The sequence below is a fragment of the Schistosoma haematobium genome, chromosome ZW (genome assembly GCF_000699445.3).
Source record: "Schistosoma haematobium chromosome ZW, whole genome shotgun sequence".
NCBI lineage: Eukaryota > Metazoa > Platyhelminthes > Trematoda > Strigeidida > Schistosomatidae > Schistosoma > Schistosoma haematobium.
Genome location: NC_067195.1, coordinates 61,739,766 through 61,759,083, shown reverse-complemented (window position 1 = coordinate 61,759,083; position 19,318 = coordinate 61,739,766). Strand labels below are relative to the sequence as shown.

Below are 19,318 nucleotides of genomic sequence, written 5' to 3'. Positions count from 1 at the left end.
GATTTTACGAATTTTCAAGATGTTAACTCACTGTAACCTTGGATCGTTTGGTTAATGAATACCAAAAGGCACCTGAGAATTATTTGTTTGATGTTGGTTATCCCTCTTTTTTTAGTGAAACGAATATTTGAAGTATTCAAGATATTATTCAATATACTTTAATGTTTGGAGTTTCCTGCTTTATGTTTTTCTTTGTTTATTGATTAGGTTCATCTTTACTGGTTAGTAATTAATATTAAAGCTATGGTTAGTGTCTAACAAATAATACTTATGATGTAAACAATCGTTATTCTTATATCTTAAAGTTCAGAAAGAATAATTAAGCAGACCATATTACAAAAGTTTTTAAATTTAATATCCCCGAACTCTTGACCATTTAATCTGCTCACAGCTAAGACGAGGAGATTTAAATCTTCGTTTTTATCACATAAAAAACAATGTCAGGTTACATGCAGTCTGACATCACAAGGGGTCATCTTTTGCATAATACTAACGTATGTTTCAATCAATTTCAGTGCTACTTTCAGAATGTCGTGTGGTCAATTTTATGGCGTCCTCATAACAAGTTGATAACTTGGCTTTGACGTTTGTACGTACCATTGCAGAAATATTAGATATTTGCTCTGTCTAGTTCTCATAACTCCTGTAATAGAATGTGTTGTTATTTTAAATCCTATAATCCCACAATGACCGTGTGAAAATTTGGGTGAATAAACTACATTCTATGCATGACATATCAACTCCATCACTTGCATCAAGTTTCGGGTTATAAACACTATATTACTTTATTTGGAAACAAGTTTCTAAGATTAGATGTTTTAAGATATAAACTTTACTCAAGACTTCACCTTGAACTTTTTTTGTCACAAGTTTGCAGATAATCATAAATCAAGATAAACAAAAGGTTAATTTGTAGATAGCTGTAATATATACATATAATAGAAAGTCATTTGTTTGTTATTGTTACTAGTATAGTAAAATAACACTACAAAAACTTCAAAGCTAGGATATTCAAGAAGCGTTTGACAAAAAAGTAAATATAATAGCAAATACATAAAAGGGAATTTTTATTTTGTGTTAAGTAAAAAAATATTTTAAACTGGCTCTTCATTCGTACCGTACTATGTAATCTTCTTTTAGGTTTTTATTTCTAAGTGTGTATTATTTGTCATAAAGATAAGAATAATTTCCATCTTCGTTAAAAATAAACTTCTGTCTTATTCCAAAGTGAATAAATGAATATGATTCTAGGGTAATGGTATTTTCCGAAATCACTTATTACTAACTGTGAATTTTATTTATAATATTCAGAAGATAAATGTTGTTTTGGAATGCGTCAGTCATTCAGTTCTCCAATTAAATGGATTACTTATGAAGAGGTAAGTATAATAACGAAGAGGAATACTATGATTTCCTTAACTTAATATTCAGGTTTATGAGAAAATTCAACAGTTTGGATCAGCGTTAACGACACTGATGGAAGAAATCTCCATGATTAATTTTGTTGGAATTTATGGAAAAAATTCTCCAAAGGTAAGTTTTCAATGTGATTACGGGACAGCTAATTAAACAATCTACATTTGATAAAATATTTGTCTAGCCAGCAAGAGGAAATGAGATGTAACCAAAATGAGATTCGGAGTCAATATATTTGAAAGTGTTTATAATCTACAGCCGGACTAGAAAGCATAGATGTTTCCAGGAAATAAGATGCTATTAAAAGCCTAATATTTTAGGGAAATATCTAGAAACTAACTTAATTTTATCACTGTTTTACGATAATTCAGGATGCCAATTTATTTCCGTAAAACATAGGGAATCGGTGAAAAACCATAATGTTAAATTTAAAACTTATTAGGTAGAAAGTGATGTGTTTCATTTCCTTCTATTTTAAGCGTCTAGGAATCCGGATTTTGCCGAGAAACAACTACTGAACGAAAATCAGATGCTCAGCTTTGTTATAGCTAATGTAGAATAGTACAAAATATGTCCCCTCAGCAAACTAAATGCGATAGTAAACAATATCACATATTATAAAGACCATCTTTTGTGTAGAAATTTAAAGTTAATCATATTACCATACCATATTTTGGCTAGTTTAAAGTAAACCGATATTTAAAAGGAGTATGAATGACATTTACAAACTGAACCGTATCAGTTACCAATTTTATTACATTAAACCGTTGAGTTTTAGGGGCAGTAAAATAAGTTAACGAAAAATATTTACTAGAGTTATACAATAACAAATGTGACCGTAAATCCTACTGTAAGGATTAGGGGATTGTGAACCATGGGGGTTAGGAACAGCAAATTATAATTCTTCGAATTATTAACATCAATAAACATGGAAATTAGTTAGTACAGATATAAAAGCTATCCGTCGATTAATGGAGAATACTTTTGTTGTGTTGATATGAGATGTGGTAACATCGTTTATTATTTATTCGTGCACAGTTTTACGTTGATGATGACTGACAAACTGTAGGCAATTTTATCAGTATTGGAAACGATTTGGATTATGAGATAAATAACACATTCAAAGGCTGACAATAATTTCTTTAGTGCATTTTTTAGCCTTAATACTTTGAAAAGAACAAAAGTGATTTCCTGAGTTCTGGCATTTCCAAGTCCTGAATAGAAAAACAGTCGTGTATATAAGATAAAGTGATTTACCGCGCAAAACCAAATTTATTACGTTCCTTTTTGTATGCTTTTCTACCCTGAGGGGGATGTCTTGGAAACGTCATTTGCTTACATAGTTCAACATTGTGAAAGATATTTATTACATTAGAACTATGTGGTGGTACATAATTTCATTTTTGTTTGTAAAGATGCTAATCTGAATCTCAGTATAAATTATAACATTCTTACACTTTGAATGCTGCTTTTGTATGAAGTCAACTCAACAAACCTAGTTAGTTGTAAGATATTTTCTAAACATTATTTCATCGTCAAATTAAAATACACAGACCAAAGTATTTCCAATTTTCTGTTATTCGAATGATCTTTAAAATGATTTACGTAGATAATACATTTCTATTGGAATATTTGTCACTGAAGGTTTTAGTCATATGTTCCGAAAAGGTTTTTAGATTTTCATATAGTATTATTCTGAAAGTTTTATATGGTCATAGTTCATTTAATATAGATATAAAATGAGTTATAATTTACAAATGTTGTTCAATGGTCATTTATTTTATTTTTCTTTCTAAAATAATTTTACTTCATATATATACACATATCTAAATACTTATTTAGAAGTTTGTTAAGTCATTTGAAACCTAGGTGCTAAAAACTAGATACTTAGTTTCTTTAAAATCTAAAAATCTGTGCATTCCATTAACTTAATACATATGCCGTGAATATAAAGTAACACTTTAGATTAAGTCACTTTCGTCAGAAAATATCGTTCCGTGAAATGAAATATTTTCACTTTGATACCATGAAAATTTCTGTCAAGAAGTTTGTATGTAAAGAGAAATTTTATCCATTTATTTTTAAGAAGTGTACAACTTATGAGGACAGCTGTTTTTCAAACTGCGTTTACTGACCGCTTGATGCAATCACAAACAAAAGTTTTTATAACTTTGTGAGGTATGAACTTGACAGAAATAATCATTTGTTTACCTTCATATTTAGCTATTTATTGTTGTAAATAGTAACGCGTCATATGCAGTTTCCTTATTTCCTGTTTTTTAGTGGGTGATAGCACAGTTAGCTGGTGCTGCATACTCGTTTGTTACTGTACCGTTATACAGTACTTTTGGTGATGAAGCTATAGTTCATGTCATTAATGAAAGTAAGTAATTTGAAGAATTAGCCTTGCAAATACGTGTATCCTATGGAGTCAAAGCAAATTTTCGAAACAGGAAGTCTTAGGAAGAAATTAATAATACATCTAAAGCTAGAAATCAGTAAATTATAATTTCGCGTGATTGTCTTTTTTAATGAAAGTTTTTATTGTTAGGTAGCTGTAAATAAATATGCAAAGTCTGTCCAATAAATGCTGTAACTAAGATCATGGGAACGTTATTTTGTAAAATCTATAGAACTTTGGACCTAAGATCCTCAAACTACATCCTCCCTACATTTGTAAACACACACATGTCCTAATACTCATTTTTACTTTACTGAACATATCTGGAAGTCGTTAGACGTCAGGTTCATTGTTTTGCTTTTCATAGTCTCATACATCCTCCTAGTGCTGGAATCCTGTTCCCAAACCATTCACTAAAGATTAAATAACTAGTAATGATTCTAAAATGTAATTATGAATAGGAAAGCACAAGGAAAATCACACGTTTAATGTTTTCATCAACAGAGGTTACCATTGGATTATCTTGATCATGATTATCACCTGCAAAAACGCATTTTTATTAACGTTTCATATCCATAAACATCCACTAACATTGGTTGAGTTTCGTAAACACTTTTTCACAAATTTTATGTAAGGTCTAATGTCGTGTAGCATGTATACTGGACAGATTAAGTTGTTTTTAATAGAATACAACAATTTGCTTAAAAAATGAGACAACGATATTGACTTTAAAATGAAACATAAACAATTGTAGTCAGATAATAATATCAATTATATAATATCAGATTTTATCATTATTTATTCTTCTAATATTATGGAATCTACTTGACTAAGTGTGAAAACATGTAGTTACATGTAAAACACTCAGTGAGCAGTAGTTTAGCCATCACTCAACCAGGGTATTTTTATCAAGTAATTCCAAATATCCATATATTGAATTTTTAGGTCACCAAATAAATACTCAGCTATTTTAGTTACTATTGGCCGTGATATTTATAAAATGAGGCTTGTCAGTTTAATCGTTTTTGAAAGTAAATGAGTAACTTATTATCTATGTCATTATCCGAGATATTGAACGCTAGAGAGAACTGTAAGATTTTGAACCTCGTATGGACCAATGACTTCAATTAGAACTTCTATATATTTGAGTAATAAAAATACATATAAAGGCTGAATTATTTTAACCACGGTCTTTGAACTGAACAAATGTTTAAACCAGTAACTAACTTGGTAACGAACTTTATTATTACTTAATTAGAAATCCTTTTGAATCCTCTTGAGATACATAATTCACTGACATATCTATTGACTCTTCCGTAGATAATTTTTATGTGATATCCAGGTATTGATTCTAAAATGCCCCAAGGATGTCATTAGAAAACTTTCTCACCTGAGTGGCCTCTAATTTCCATGAATTCATAAACAACTGTTATGTAAATAAGTTTACGGTATAAGAGATGAATAAAATAAAACATGTCTTAGGTCCCACCCTGATCCATAATAAAATATTAAATATTTTATCATATCATTGATCTTGTTTGCCTACAGATTTCAGTTCGTTGAGGAAAGAAAAACAAGTTAAAAGACAGCGAGGTAACATTGGTAAAGATCGAAAACAAGACAGAAATCCTTACAAAAGAAATTAAGATCCCCTTTTTCAACTAAATAGATCAGAACAAATTTAAGAACATAATGAGAATAAATCAGATCGGTTCAGTCAACATCGTTATATTATACATATTTGACGAATGTTGGAGAATACTTGCTAAAACTACTCGTACTAATTAATGAGGATTGGTCTAACTACAAAACATTAGGATAAGAATCGATTTTGTTTTTGTCTCTAATATAACTTATGAGTTGGAAGCCCGGTAAATATTTACTCTGGTGTGGTTACAAATATCTATAGTGTAAAACATGTACTAAAACCAGTTTATTATGTTTATATTTCTATATCAATACTTCAAGTCCGAAATAAAAATTATTAGATGATATGAAGCTTGATTAACTCTAAAAAGTAGGTTATAATTCTGTGCATATTGTGTGAAAAGTATGAAATCTAACAATTATTGTAATATGATGAGCTTCTTCAGAAAGAGTAGTACCTTATTACTTTGAAAGCCATTTTAGTCAAGTGAAAAAGACATTATTATTGCAACCAAGTATATCTGAATTTATAGAACTGACACTTGCAACACGTTTGATAAACAGATAAATTTGTGATCATGTTTCTATATTTCAGTAGTATTGCGTTCTCTGAGCTGAATTGTTTGATTTCATTCCTCTCATTATCGTTCCAGACAACATCAATACCTTCTTCATATTTATAATGCTAACATACAATCAAATTATTAGATTTCAGACGAATAGCTCTAGTCCTGTTTTACTAATCATCCAACTTGATAAGAGTATACAATACAAATTCAATCCAACTACAAGATGAACCTTTATTTATCGTTTTGTAATCACTACTGAAACCCTATAGTTGATTATCTTGCGGATAAGTACACTTATTTCAAGCTTTATTTTTTCTTCCAATTTTAATTTAGCTGAACTAAAAATTATTGTCTGTGACACAATATCTCAAGCTTGCCATCTGAACAAAATCAATCCACATAAACTTAAAGTATTTATTATTATGGAGCCAGACAACACATTCGAATCTTTTAAAAAAGAATGGTCAGATAAAGTTCGATTGTTCACATTTGAAGAGATGTTGGTATGTTAAACTAAATAACAAAAAGCATTTATTTTATTTGAAAGGAATTAACTATAGAAAACTGGAAGGTTTATGATCATGTCTACGTAAAACCACCGTGTCTGGGATTCGTTTTTATTTCTACACAGATTTTCAAGGACTAAAGTTGGTCACTTTCACTTATAAATTACGAAGTAGCGATCATCTATTCTTTGACTTCAATGAATTCTTTCTTTCGGAAAATATCCCCATATAATCAGCTGAGGGATTGTTGATGAAATCATTGTTTCAGAGGACGTACTTCAGCTAAACAATCAATCAAGACTGTGGGGGACCTTAAAGTTAATATATTTGAGTTTGAAACTTCTCAATATTATGCAACCACTATTTCATGCGTTGTCAAACTCAGGGTATTTTAATCTTTTTGTGGAGCGTATTGCTTTCAGACCCCTAAATAGAAATCAAATGGTTCATATATCCACATTTATATTTCGTAACATTTATTAAGTTTAACTGGTAACATCTGTCTCACTAACGAACTAAAAGTTAGTCGTGTGCTCACTTATGACTTTTTTTCGATGTGAATTTGTGAAGTTCAAGTGATAAATCATAACTGGTATATTCCAGCTATATAAAGAATAAGATTGATATTGTCAGTTGTACTAGATCTCAGGAGTTGATTTGATTTGCAAATGTGGATCATTTGACTTCGACAAAATTATCTGAATGCGGAGTGCCCAACTCGAGGATTAATGCTTCTTGAGTTCGATAATGTATAAAATCATAATTGCACGAAGTTGGAAAGTTTTAAGCTATGACACAACAACTGTTTAGTGGTACATATTTTCACTGCTTAGCCAACGGCATTCACCGATCTGGGGTACATAGTGTCATTTTCAGTAGAAGGCACAAATGTGTAATTCTTTTCTTGTCCATTATGCATAAGTTTATTCTTGAACTTAAAACTAGAAATCGCGTTTGTTTTAGTCAAGTCATTTTCATTATTCAATTTCTGTCAGGTCATACACTGATGAAATGATGCAAACTCACTTAGATTACCAACTAGAGATATGGAGTATTAAGATGAGAAAATTCGTTTATTAAGACATGATAATATAGTTAAGCGGATTATATATAACATATTATACACGTTTGACAAAAATTTGATATCTCTGTTCACGTATACATGTGTCGTATTCGTAATGCTTATGTAACATAATCAATAAACTTTCAGTTAATTTTAAAGGATAAAGTATGGTTTTAAGAATCCTGATTGTTTTTATATATATATATATATATATATATATATATATATATATATATATATATATATATATATATTGCATTCAGATACGTGACATTGACAAAGTGAACCACTTAATTATAAACACGAACTATTACAGTGTTGTTATATATGATTTTAAGTAATTCAAACAAATCCTAATTCTGTAAAATTTATCAATCAAGAGAATTATAAACGTTAGTATGAGGGAAAAAACCAATAGTAGAGTGTTATAACATCAATTAAGTGTTTATTTTACTATTCATAGTTATGAATACGCTAACTTTTTTATTAAGTGCATATATACTACTCTATTGTTTACACTTTGTATTATAGTGAGAAAAACTTACTTTTAGAATGAATCGATGATCTCTATTTTCAACCAGGAAAGTATTCACTCAGAACAATCAAGCTTACTGACGTATACTAGGTCAAATACACACTGAATAAAAAAGTAAACAGTAGCGAAAGATGAGCATTTATTTCGGTAGTTTAAATGACAATAATTTTTAGCCAGGTCTTTTGACTTAGATTAATTTAATAATGTGACTCTCTTACTGTGATAATGACAAGGATCTGTCTGGCAAAAAATCACAGGTTCGATTTGCAAAATGTAAACTAAGTTGCTTGGTTCATTAAGCTATAAATACCCATGTTTTCAATGGTATTTGCAACGTGAATTACATAAGTGAAAAATAATCTTCCACATAAGCGGTAAATCATAAAATTCCAATGAAGTCTCAGATAACTACGATAATATTCACTCTTCTATGAAAGAAATATTTAGGAAGTGCAATATTTGCTATTAATCCACTGAACAAAAATGATGAAAGGCGCCTATAGAGTCCTTACTATGCGACTTGCAATTTAACCATGCAGTTTTTGTTTTCAGCTATTTACTTCACAATTTATCCTTGATTTCGTAATGAAGAACCCTAATATTTACTTATATTTCAGGAAAAAGGATGTACTAATCGTTTACCTGAAAAGGTAAGTCAGCAGAACCGTCAGTTGGTTACTATTATATAAACTGTTCTTTTCGATATTGACATATTTGAATATAGTCGTGTTAGCGAACCAATTGTTAAGTTTTTTGAATTTGTTTAGAAACGTTGTTGATTCTTAGTATTGAATGAATCGTAGCCTAATAAAAAAAATTTATACCAACCCTCCTACATTACGAAGAGATATTTGATTTGTCGTAGCTTCCACTTCTTAAAGACAGTGATTAAAATATTAAAAAACCGAGGTTTAAAACGTTTATCTTAAATAAACCAAATCAATTCTTTCTTTATAAAATGCATCATCCTGTGAAAACCTCTTAAGTAATTCTGAAATTATTTCAAAATACGTGGAAATCATCTACAAGCTCAGTAATTTCAATATTCGAATTTCTTCTAAGCTCAATAACCATTTAGAGATTGAACAATTAATGTGTTTGAGATTGACAACTCAATTATATATATATATATATATATATATATATATATATATATAAATTGATCAGGAAGGGGTAAACTTTCAAAGTAGTTCTTTTGGGTGATATGATTTTATAGAGTGATGAAAGTAACACTTACATGTAGTACATAACCGTTAGATAGTTTACGGTAAAGATTAGCGTCAAGCGTCATTTGATAAAGCCATTCAGTTAAAATGAATGACATTTCTTTCGAAATGGCACAATGATTAACTTGATCTTCTTCAGGGCAGATGATTATTAGTAATTTATTATAACTGTAAACTCTTTTCACACGACAACAAAGGTTTGTAAAAATACAGTTTATTACTAGTACATATTCTTGAATATTTTAATTCAATCTCTTGTATGTTCTGCACATAGATATTAATGAAAAAATGAAATACGTAGAACGCTATTAGTCGTTTTTCGATTTACAGTAATGTTTCCGTTGTGCTGATTCACACATCCATCTTGAAATAGTCATTTGGTCGGACAATAAAGTATATAGTACCTCACATTTCAAAGGGATGATAGTCAGAATATTACAATAATTAAATGATTGTATTAGGAAAATAGTATATCATATAATCATTATAATTTTATTGAAATATAATTTTAAACAGAACTTATCCATATCCATGATTCTAGCTGAATGTCAACAACTGATTTCAATATTTGCGATTTTCTGTCCTAAAAAAGTCATTATTCAGTTAAAAAATTATTCTTATTTTTTCGTGAAATATGGTTTAAGTAAGTTTAAGTCACCATATACCGACTAATATGTTCTTTTTTAAGCTTCTGCTTCTATATTTTATTTTTAGGTCCCGGATGATAACGATCTATGCATGATATTATATACCAGTGGATCACTAGGTAGATTTATTTATAACACTGGAAATCGACAATTTTCATGTATTTGTAACAAACGAATGTCATTTTAAGGTTTAAAAGCAATTTAGAAAGTTAGAGAACACTGAAAGCACACCTTAATGTAAAATAAAATAATTTAATCTTAATTCATAGACTCCATGTAGCCTATTCTAACGACATTTATTGAGATGTGGTAAAAAATAATTTTCAACTAGAATAAATTAATATACTGAAGACTAATTAGTGAATCCAGACAGTTAATATCTAATTCACTTTTATTCTTGATTAACATATGATTGGAGAGGATCACCTTGAGTGAAGAAAATTTCCACTTTTAACAAATCCATTACCAATTACCGAATACACGAGTTGGATCAACTCAGTGAATTCAAATGTATAAGGAGGTTGAATATAGAAAAAAATGTAATTAAGATAAAAACAGATAGTTTTTAAAATAATCATAATTTCAAGGAAATTGATCATTGGATAGAGTGTTATCATTAAAAATAATATATATTTGTTATATACCATTGAGATAGTCTTCAGTCATTGATTTTGTAAACAAATGAAGTAGTGAAATAAATGACATTGTTTTTTGTAGTGCCGATATTCGGATGTGAGGTTTGGTAGATCATAATACAAACACCATTGTCTGTTAGTAATCTCCATGTTAAAGTTCAAATAAAACAATCTATGTGAGCTGTTCGTTTAAAAGTCAGATATCTGGTAGTCATAGCTTGATTTGGTTAGTAGAAAATTTCACATTCTTTCTGTTGAACTCATCTTGGTGTTACATAAAATTTTTAAACTCCAAACTCTATATCTCACCGGTCGTTTTGCAAACAGTAACGTACTGTAAAAAGTCATATGCGCTAAATAATATAATTTTAACATGTGTCGATTATTTTCGATAGGTTCTTGAGTATTATGATAGAAATTTATTCGACCTGGCACACGTAATCTAGAATATATATCATAATACGTACTAAGTTGGAGTTTTGTACCTCAAATCTTTAAGTAGTTGTTGCTAAGTCTATATCATAAGGAGGCGGACAGTTTGTGTTTGTTTTTTTCTAATTAATCCAATGAAAATCATGAGAGCTAACCATTTATAAAGCCTATGTTAAATGAAGGCACCATAGAGATTTCCATTATCATAATTTACATTTCAAAGCAGTTAGCTGTTTACATTTTGAATAAATTCTCAATAAATTATGAACTTATAACTCTTAACAGTAATTATAACACTAAAACATTACCCTTAATTAGGTTCGTAATTTAACGAAGAGCTTATGAAAATAATATGTTACGGCCTTAATTTTTAAGTGTCTAAAGCAGTTTCTATCATAGGGTAATATTAGCTGAAGAAATACTCAAAATCAAGATACAAAACTGTAGCTTCATTATATTCTATGACTTCTCTGCAGTGCGTACCTATGACGTCATGTGAGGTAGAATCAACGATTTTGGGATCTCCTAATTTAAATAATATTATAGAATCGTAGAGTTAAAATTCAGTGATTGAACTTTAACATTCAAGTAACCGGTGATGTAGTATGGTTATAATTCCTTATGGGATATGGGTTTCTGAATCAGTCAGGACTTGTCTGACTCCACCGATAAAGAATCAAGACCGAAGCGGTGAAATGGTGAAATTATTTCCAAGTGAGTACGCGATTATTATATCAATATTTTCTTTGAACTGTACAGTCTTTCATAAAAAGGAATATTACCATGGCCATACAGTATTACCATACTGTATAAAAACAGTGGCGCAGATAAACTATTTTCCTTAATATCGAAGCTACTGTTCAGCAAGAGTATATAAATAGTGAGAATTTGATTTTATACATTTCCGCAGTGATTCATGATGATTAAACTTTAAAAATTGAATTAACTGAACCAATGAATCTATATCTTAATTTATGCTATAACAGTTAAAGAAAACAGGAGTATACGATAAATTTCATTGTTCTCATTTTTCATTTACCCTTTTTTCCACTAGGTTTACCCAAAGGAGTTATGATAACAAACAAAGCTTATTTAAATGCCGCAAAGCTAACTATTAGCTTGGCAGAAGAAAATGTTAGTCTAGAATTAATAATAATAATATTCCTAATCTAGTCAAATATCGTATATTTTGAGACATATATATTCATAAAATAGTAGATATATTTATATATGAAGTTAATTGTCTTTTTTACCATTACTAATTGAAAGAAAACGTTTGTTGTTTGATAGAGTTTTATTTTGGAAGATAGACCCCTTTTGGTTTTATTTAGTCAAATTCATGAGTTGGGAAGGAGGAGAATAAATTCAAGGTAACTCCTAAGCATAAAGTTACATAGATTTTCTCTTAACTTCAATCGTCGTTACTGTATATATTGGAGGACAAGATAATCAAAAATGCTTCAAACAGTTAAATAAGAGATTTAAGTGAAAGCAAAAGAATAAGTATCTAAAGGAAATTTTCAAACGATCAGAAATATTTTCTGCATTTACCTGATGACTGATTTATGAATCTCATGTAATTATATTTTGTTAGCTTTAAAACAGGGTTTTTACCGTTTTCATAAATGATTTTTGTGTCAGTTTCTTACACACCAATATTCCTGACAGCAAAACCAGAGTATTTTGTATTGCTATTAGAAGTTTTATATGTAGGGATCCACTGTTCTTTAAATGGACCAGTTTAACTTTATTACTAAACATAGATTCACGTTTGTTCGAACGACTACTTTCTGTTTAATTAGGATGTTTTTCTCTACTGATTAAAATGAGACGTATCTTAACAGATAATAATTATATTGGTTTTCCATCAAAAATTATCAATAATTTACAATGAAATTGTTCTATATTTGTATTTATGAACTTTTGACCTGTCTTCATGCTTTTATTTTCATGAAATCATTTGATTGGGACACATCATTTCGAAATATTTGCTAACGGTATGGATAAATAAGCTATGATATTTGAGGTTTTCTTTCCAAATAGAATACATATAATTTCATGAAGTTTCTTTAAGTATTTCACCGGAACGGCTGTAAATATGGCTAACATCTGGATCTTCTTTAATGACTATCTCACTCAAAGGAAACTAAATGCTCCATTACCTGTACCTTGATGGTTTCAGATTCAAACGTTGTCAAAACGAATACTATATACTTAGCTGAACTGATCAACTAACCTTTGCATCGGCAACCAGTAACTTGAAATAGTAAATTCCTATAAGATAAAATGCTTTACCATCACTGATATCTATGAATGGTGGGTTTAAAAAAAGTATGAAATCCTGTTAGCGCTTACTTTCTTAATGTAAATAACGATTTTAAGAACGGGTTTTATAATGCATTGACTATTATTTGATTATCGGTATAGTGTAGTGGAGATTGTTTAGTTTAAACTGGTATCATGAATGGATCAATGTTAGACCACCATTGAAAACCTGATAGTACTGGACGGCCGTTTCGTCTTAGTATGAGACTCATCATCACTGCGCATTTAATTTTCTTAAACAGTAGAAAACAGCTAAGATAGCATCAAGCACTTAAAGTTTCATTATTTGTCGGAACTGAACGTAAAGAATAAAATGTAAACAAGATTCCCTAAATAATATTGTATAACTAGTTTACATTTCATATTCACTCGACGAATATCAAAATGCTTCTCATACTAGTTCACCATTAGACTACCTCATATTTCATCATCTGATACGTTATTTAGGATGATAATTAGTTTTTTGTACGACTAATTTCGTTCGAGGTAAAGACCGGTGTCAAACAAGGTTGCTCACTCTCACCCTTACCCTTTCTTCTGGTGATCGACTGGATCACGAAGACGTCAACGTCTGAGGGGAAGCATAGGATACAGTGGATAGCTAGGATGCAGCTGGACGACCAAGACCTCGCAGATGATCTGGCTCTTCTATCGAACATATAACAACAAATGCAGGAGAAGACCAGTGCTGCTGCAGCATCTGCAGCAGTAGGTCTCAACATACACAAAGGGAAAAGTAAGATTCTCCGACACAACACAGCATGCACCAATCGAACCACACTTGATGGAGAAGCTTTGGAGGATGTAAAAACCTTTACATATCTGGGCAGGATCATTGATGAACTCGGTGGATCTGATGCAGATGTGAAGGCACGGGTCGGTAAGTCAAGAGCAGCATATCTACAACTGAAGAATATCTGGAACTCAAAACAACTGTCAACCAACACCAAAGTCAGAATTTTCAATACAAATGGCAAAACAGTTCTACTGTCTACTGGGGCGGAAACCTGGAGAACTACGAAAGCCATCATCCAGAAGATACAAGTGTTTATTAACAGCTGTCTACGCAAAATACTTCGGATCCGTTGATCAGACACTATCAGCAACAATCTATTGTGGGAGAGAACAAATCAGATCCCGGCAGAGGAAGAAATCAGGAAGAAGTGCTGGAAGTGGATAGGACACACATTAAAGAAGGCACCCAATTGTGTCATAATCCAAGCCCTCACTTGGAATCCTCAAGGCAAAAGGAAGAGAGGAAGACCAAAGAACACATTACACCGAGAAATGGAGACAGACATGAGAAAAATGAACGAAAATTCGATAGATCTAGGAAGGAAGGCCCAGGACAGAGTGTGTTGGAGAATACCGATCGATGACCTATGCTCCATTGGGAGTAACAGGCAATACTACTACTACTACGACTAATTGGTTATTTGTGTGTGAACTGCTATTTCCAGGGAGAACAGTCTAATAAAGTATAAATGATTGCTTAATCATGTTGTGTATTTACTAATGATTAGTAATCAAACACAAAATATTAGCTGCAAAATAGATATTATGTACGAAATTTGACCTAGTAATATAGTCATCTTCGATCCAGAATAATATGTTTTCATGTGGTTGTAGAATTCAGTGTCTACACATTGCATTTCATATGCAACAAAAAGATGTGCGAATGCTTTTCATTTTATATTTAGACATCTAAGAAAGCTATCGCCTTTGATGCGAACAATATCGATTTTCTGTATTTCTTGAAAAGAGAGATTGAGCCTAGCAGGTTTGATGTGATTTCTCTCAGGGTTTTTTCTAACAAAAGAAAACGTATTGAGTATGAAAGCAAACAGTACGCATTATAAAGCTCTGTCAGGTCTTGTACAAAACGAATATGATGTTCTTGATTATTAGCACTTGTATTTTTACGTTTATATTTTATTATGTTTCAGCATTTTTCAACTGAAGATTTGTCGCATGTTTCATTCCTGCCTTTATCACATACGATGGAACAGCTAACGATGGCAAGTTAATAATAAATAATTTGTATTCACATAAAGTTTGAAGGGAAATTACCTAATTAATTACATTTCATAGAAAACACTATCAAGCATGATTATATACATTTATGAAACTTTTAAATTTGGTTAAAGGCAAATTACAGAAAAATGTTTACATTAGGGCTCATGGTTTTTGGTTCTTCCAAATCATCCATGCTTTGAAATCTATTCATATGGCTTTTTTGTTAAAACATTTATTACCCAACTTAACCAGTCATAAACGTCCTGGCTAATTTAAGCTACCACTACTCATTCCCCAAACGAAATGGATTACCTTGAACGTATAGGGTGAAGGATAATAAATACTATCACATCATCTTAAATATTAACTCTATTTGAAATAAAATATTCACTTCACTAACGCCTGTTATCTCTGGCGAAAAAGCATATATCACCCATGAGTATTCTCTAAGTATGTCAAGAGCACTCCATTCTAGTTATTATTGAGTGCTATTCATTCTTTCGATGTCTGCTTCTAATTCCCGACGAAATGTATTCGTTGGTCTCTCTATTACCCGTTTCCCTTCAAGATTCCAAGATGGTGTCTGCCTTACTATGCAGTCTGATGATTTTCACAATGTATGACCGACCCAACTCCAGCACTTTTTACTTATTTCCTCCTCATTTGGAAGCTGGTTTGTTCTCTCCAACAGTAGACTGTTGCTGATGATATCTGAGCAACGGTCATTCAGTAACTCGTGTAGACAATTGTTTATAAATACCTGGAATTTCTTGATGACGGCTGTGGAAGTTCTCCAAGTTCCAACTCCGTACAGTAGAACTGTCTTCACGTTCGTATAAAAGACTCTGATTTTGATGTTAGCTGACAGACGTTTTGAGTCATATATGTTCTTCAATTGTAGGAATTCTGATGTCACTTTCCTAATCCGTGCCTCTACATCTGCATCGAAACCTTGTGGGTTCATCGATGTGTAGAAATTTTCATTTCTCCCAAGATTCTCAATCATGTGTGATTGTGTTCTCCTCTGTGTATGTTAAGACCCACTATTGTAGATACTGCTACTACATTATCTGTATTCACCTTTATTAGTTGTTAATAATAGTATAGAAGAGCTAGGTCATCTGAGAAGTCCAAATCATTTAAATGCATCCAAGCTATCTATTGTATTCAGTGCTCCCCTGAGATTCGGAGGCATTTATAACCCACTTAGCTGTACTCCATGCAACACATTGCAGTGTAGTCCATCGTATGAATTCCTTATGATGTTGACAATTTTCTCAGGTACACTGTAGTGTCAAAGAAGGTTGCATAAGGTTCTCCTTTCCACGTTGTTAAACACCTTCTCATAGTCAAGGAATCTGATGTATAGTGACGAGTTTCATTTAATTGACTGTTCAACAATGATCCATAATGTCGTGATTCGGTTTGTGCACAACCGATCCTTACGGAGTTCGGTCTGTTGATCTCGAAGTACGGTGTCCACTGAATCTTTCATCCAGTTCAGCAATACTCTTTACAAAACTTTTCCTGGTACCCATAGTAGTGTGATACCTCTGTGGTTTCCACATTTGCTTAGATCTCCTTTCTTTGGTATCTTGATGAGGTATCCTTTTCTCCAGTTCGTCGGGACTTGTTTCTCCTTCCAAATCTCCATGTATAGGACTTGTAATATGTTCGCAGTTGCTTCTATGTCTGACTTCAGTGCTTCAGCTGGTATATTGTCAGGTCCTGCTGCTTCCCCACTATTCATTTGTCCGATGGCTATCTCGATTGACTCGATCGTTGGTGGGGTGACATCTATAGGAAGGTCTATAGGCGCTGCTTCGATGTCCGGTGGATTTAATGGAACTAGCCGATTCAAGAGCTCCTCAAAGTGTTCTACCCATCTGTTCATCTGTTCTTCAGTTTCAGTGATTGGCTTTCCTTCTTTGTCCTTGACTGGTCTCTCTCGTTTACTATATATCCCTGTCGGTTTCTTCGTTGTGTCATATAGTTGTCTGATATTTTCTTCTGTTGCAGCTCTTCCACGTATTTCTGATTGTCAGCTCCAATGCTCCTTTTCACTTAATCGTTTGCTTCTGTGTGTTTGGCCTGTGCCTTGACTTTTCCTATTCTTGTTCGGCTGTTGTTATTTGCTGTCTTCTTGCTCTTCTTTTCTTGAATTCTGTCCGGAATCTCGACGGAAATTTATTCCTTATGATGATACTTCTTAGGGCTCGGCACCTACTGGCACATTAGAATCTTCGTTTTTTATCCATTTTCATAGTAGTTTCTCCTTCTTTGAGTAGATCTTGTAAGACTTGAAACCTGTTGCTGTGTGTTATCTTGAATTCATTGAGTTTGTCATTATGTCGATGAGGCTGTATTTAACCTTTGTAATGCTGTTTCTCCAGTTGCTCACTTCTTCTTTAGCTTCAGCTTCATCTTTCCAACTACCAGCTAGTGGTGATCCAAAGAAATGTCAGCTCCTCTCCTGGTTCTCGCGTCTTCCATCGTCCATTGTGATGTAAATATAATCGACCTGGTTCTGTGTAGTGTGATCCGGTGGGACCCATGTAGCTTTGTGTATGTGTTTGTGGGGGATTATTGTGCCGCCCATAAGTAATTTGTTGGATACAAATAAATTTGCAAATCTCTCCCCCATTTTCGTTTCTTTTTCCTGGTCAGTCCATATCGTCCCTAGATATCTCCATACTTGTTATTTTCCATTCCGGCTTTGACGGTTAGGTCTGCCATTAGAGTCGTCATCTTCTTGGACCTCTCCTACAATTAAGTTTGTTTAGGGTTAATTTTGCCAAGACCTTAAATTAACTTATTTAACAGCGTTATTCGAACAGTAACAATTTCTCAATGTCCGTGTATCATTTTTATCACTATCATGCCTATGTGAACATGTATGCTTCGTCACATTTGATAGACTACGCACATACTCGTCTCTCTAGCTTAAATGTTAATTGATTAAATATCGCTCGATGAGTCATTCGCTTTCCCATATATATATATATATATATATATATATATATATATATATATATATATATATATATGCTTGAATCCTACTGATTGATTCGACTCTGAATTTCCCCCTACATTCTCTTGCTTGAACATATTAGCTTTCATGCTCAAGTTCACTTGGTGTGCTTGTAGCTTTTTTATCCGCGCTATCCAACAATAAACTGTAGTCAGCCCTTCGTGTTGTATTCTGAATTCATAAACGGTTGAGATTTCTTGAATAAGGGTTATCAGTGACTGATATAAGAATCCTAATGAATTATCTCGAAGCTAAGCCACTACAATGTCCTTTCCTGAGAATTTCTTTACGATTGACTACAGCTTCTCATGAGACCGAACTTTATCGTCTTCGCTGCTATCGTTGGTAGGTAAACAGTACTAGATAACGTATATTGTGATCATTTTTTCTTCGTTTTGAAGTATGTTTTGATAATCATGGATCCATGAGATTTCCATCCCATTAGTGTTTCTCGTGCATCTTTGGATAGCATCAGTGCAACTCCTTGTGTGCTGGAGGCATTTTCTTCTTGATGAACAGAGTACAACAGCACCACTCCAAAGTTAATCTTTTCTGTCCAGTTTGGGTCCAATGGATTTCACTTATTTCGAGCACCTCCAAGTTATATATCCTCATTTCCGTAGTTATTTGACTAGCCTCCCAGGTCTCCCACATTGTCCGGACATTTCATGAACCTATATTAATTGTTGCTCTGGTTGTCAGAAGGTAAATCAATCTCGTGACTACTGAAAAGTTTCGGCCTTCGCCATGAGACGTCATAATATTTCTGAATGAGAACCTTTCAACTCACAGAGTAGAGTCTTAATCGTTTAGATTGTTTATTCTGGCCAACATTTTTTTAGCATGGTCGTTTTCTACGGAGTTCGCTA

At 32.2% G+C, this 19,318-nt stretch overlaps 1 protein-coding gene across 1 annotated transcript in view; it reads left to right on the top strand.

Annotated features, from left to right (window-relative positions):
- Positions 1-19,318, top strand: part of ACSL6_12 (Long-chain-fatty-acid--CoA ligase 6) — a 42,470-nt gene that overhangs the window by 9,585 nt on the left and 13,567 nt on the right. Inside the window, exons 4-11 of the mRNA XM_035731822.2 lie at positions 1,312-1,379; positions 1,432-1,533; positions 3,700-3,799; positions 6,367-6,536; positions 8,755-8,787; positions 10,078-10,129; positions 12,132-12,211; positions 15,349-15,420. Of these exons, the coding sequence (XP_035589788.2) occupies positions 1,312-1,379; positions 1,432-1,533; positions 3,700-3,799; positions 6,367-6,536; positions 8,755-8,787; positions 10,078-10,129; positions 12,132-12,211; positions 15,349-15,420 (677 nt within the window). The remainder of the gene's footprint in view (positions 1-1,311; positions 1,380-1,431; positions 1,534-3,699; positions 3,800-6,366; positions 6,537-8,754; positions 8,788-10,077; positions 10,130-12,131; positions 12,212-15,348; positions 15,421-19,318) is intronic.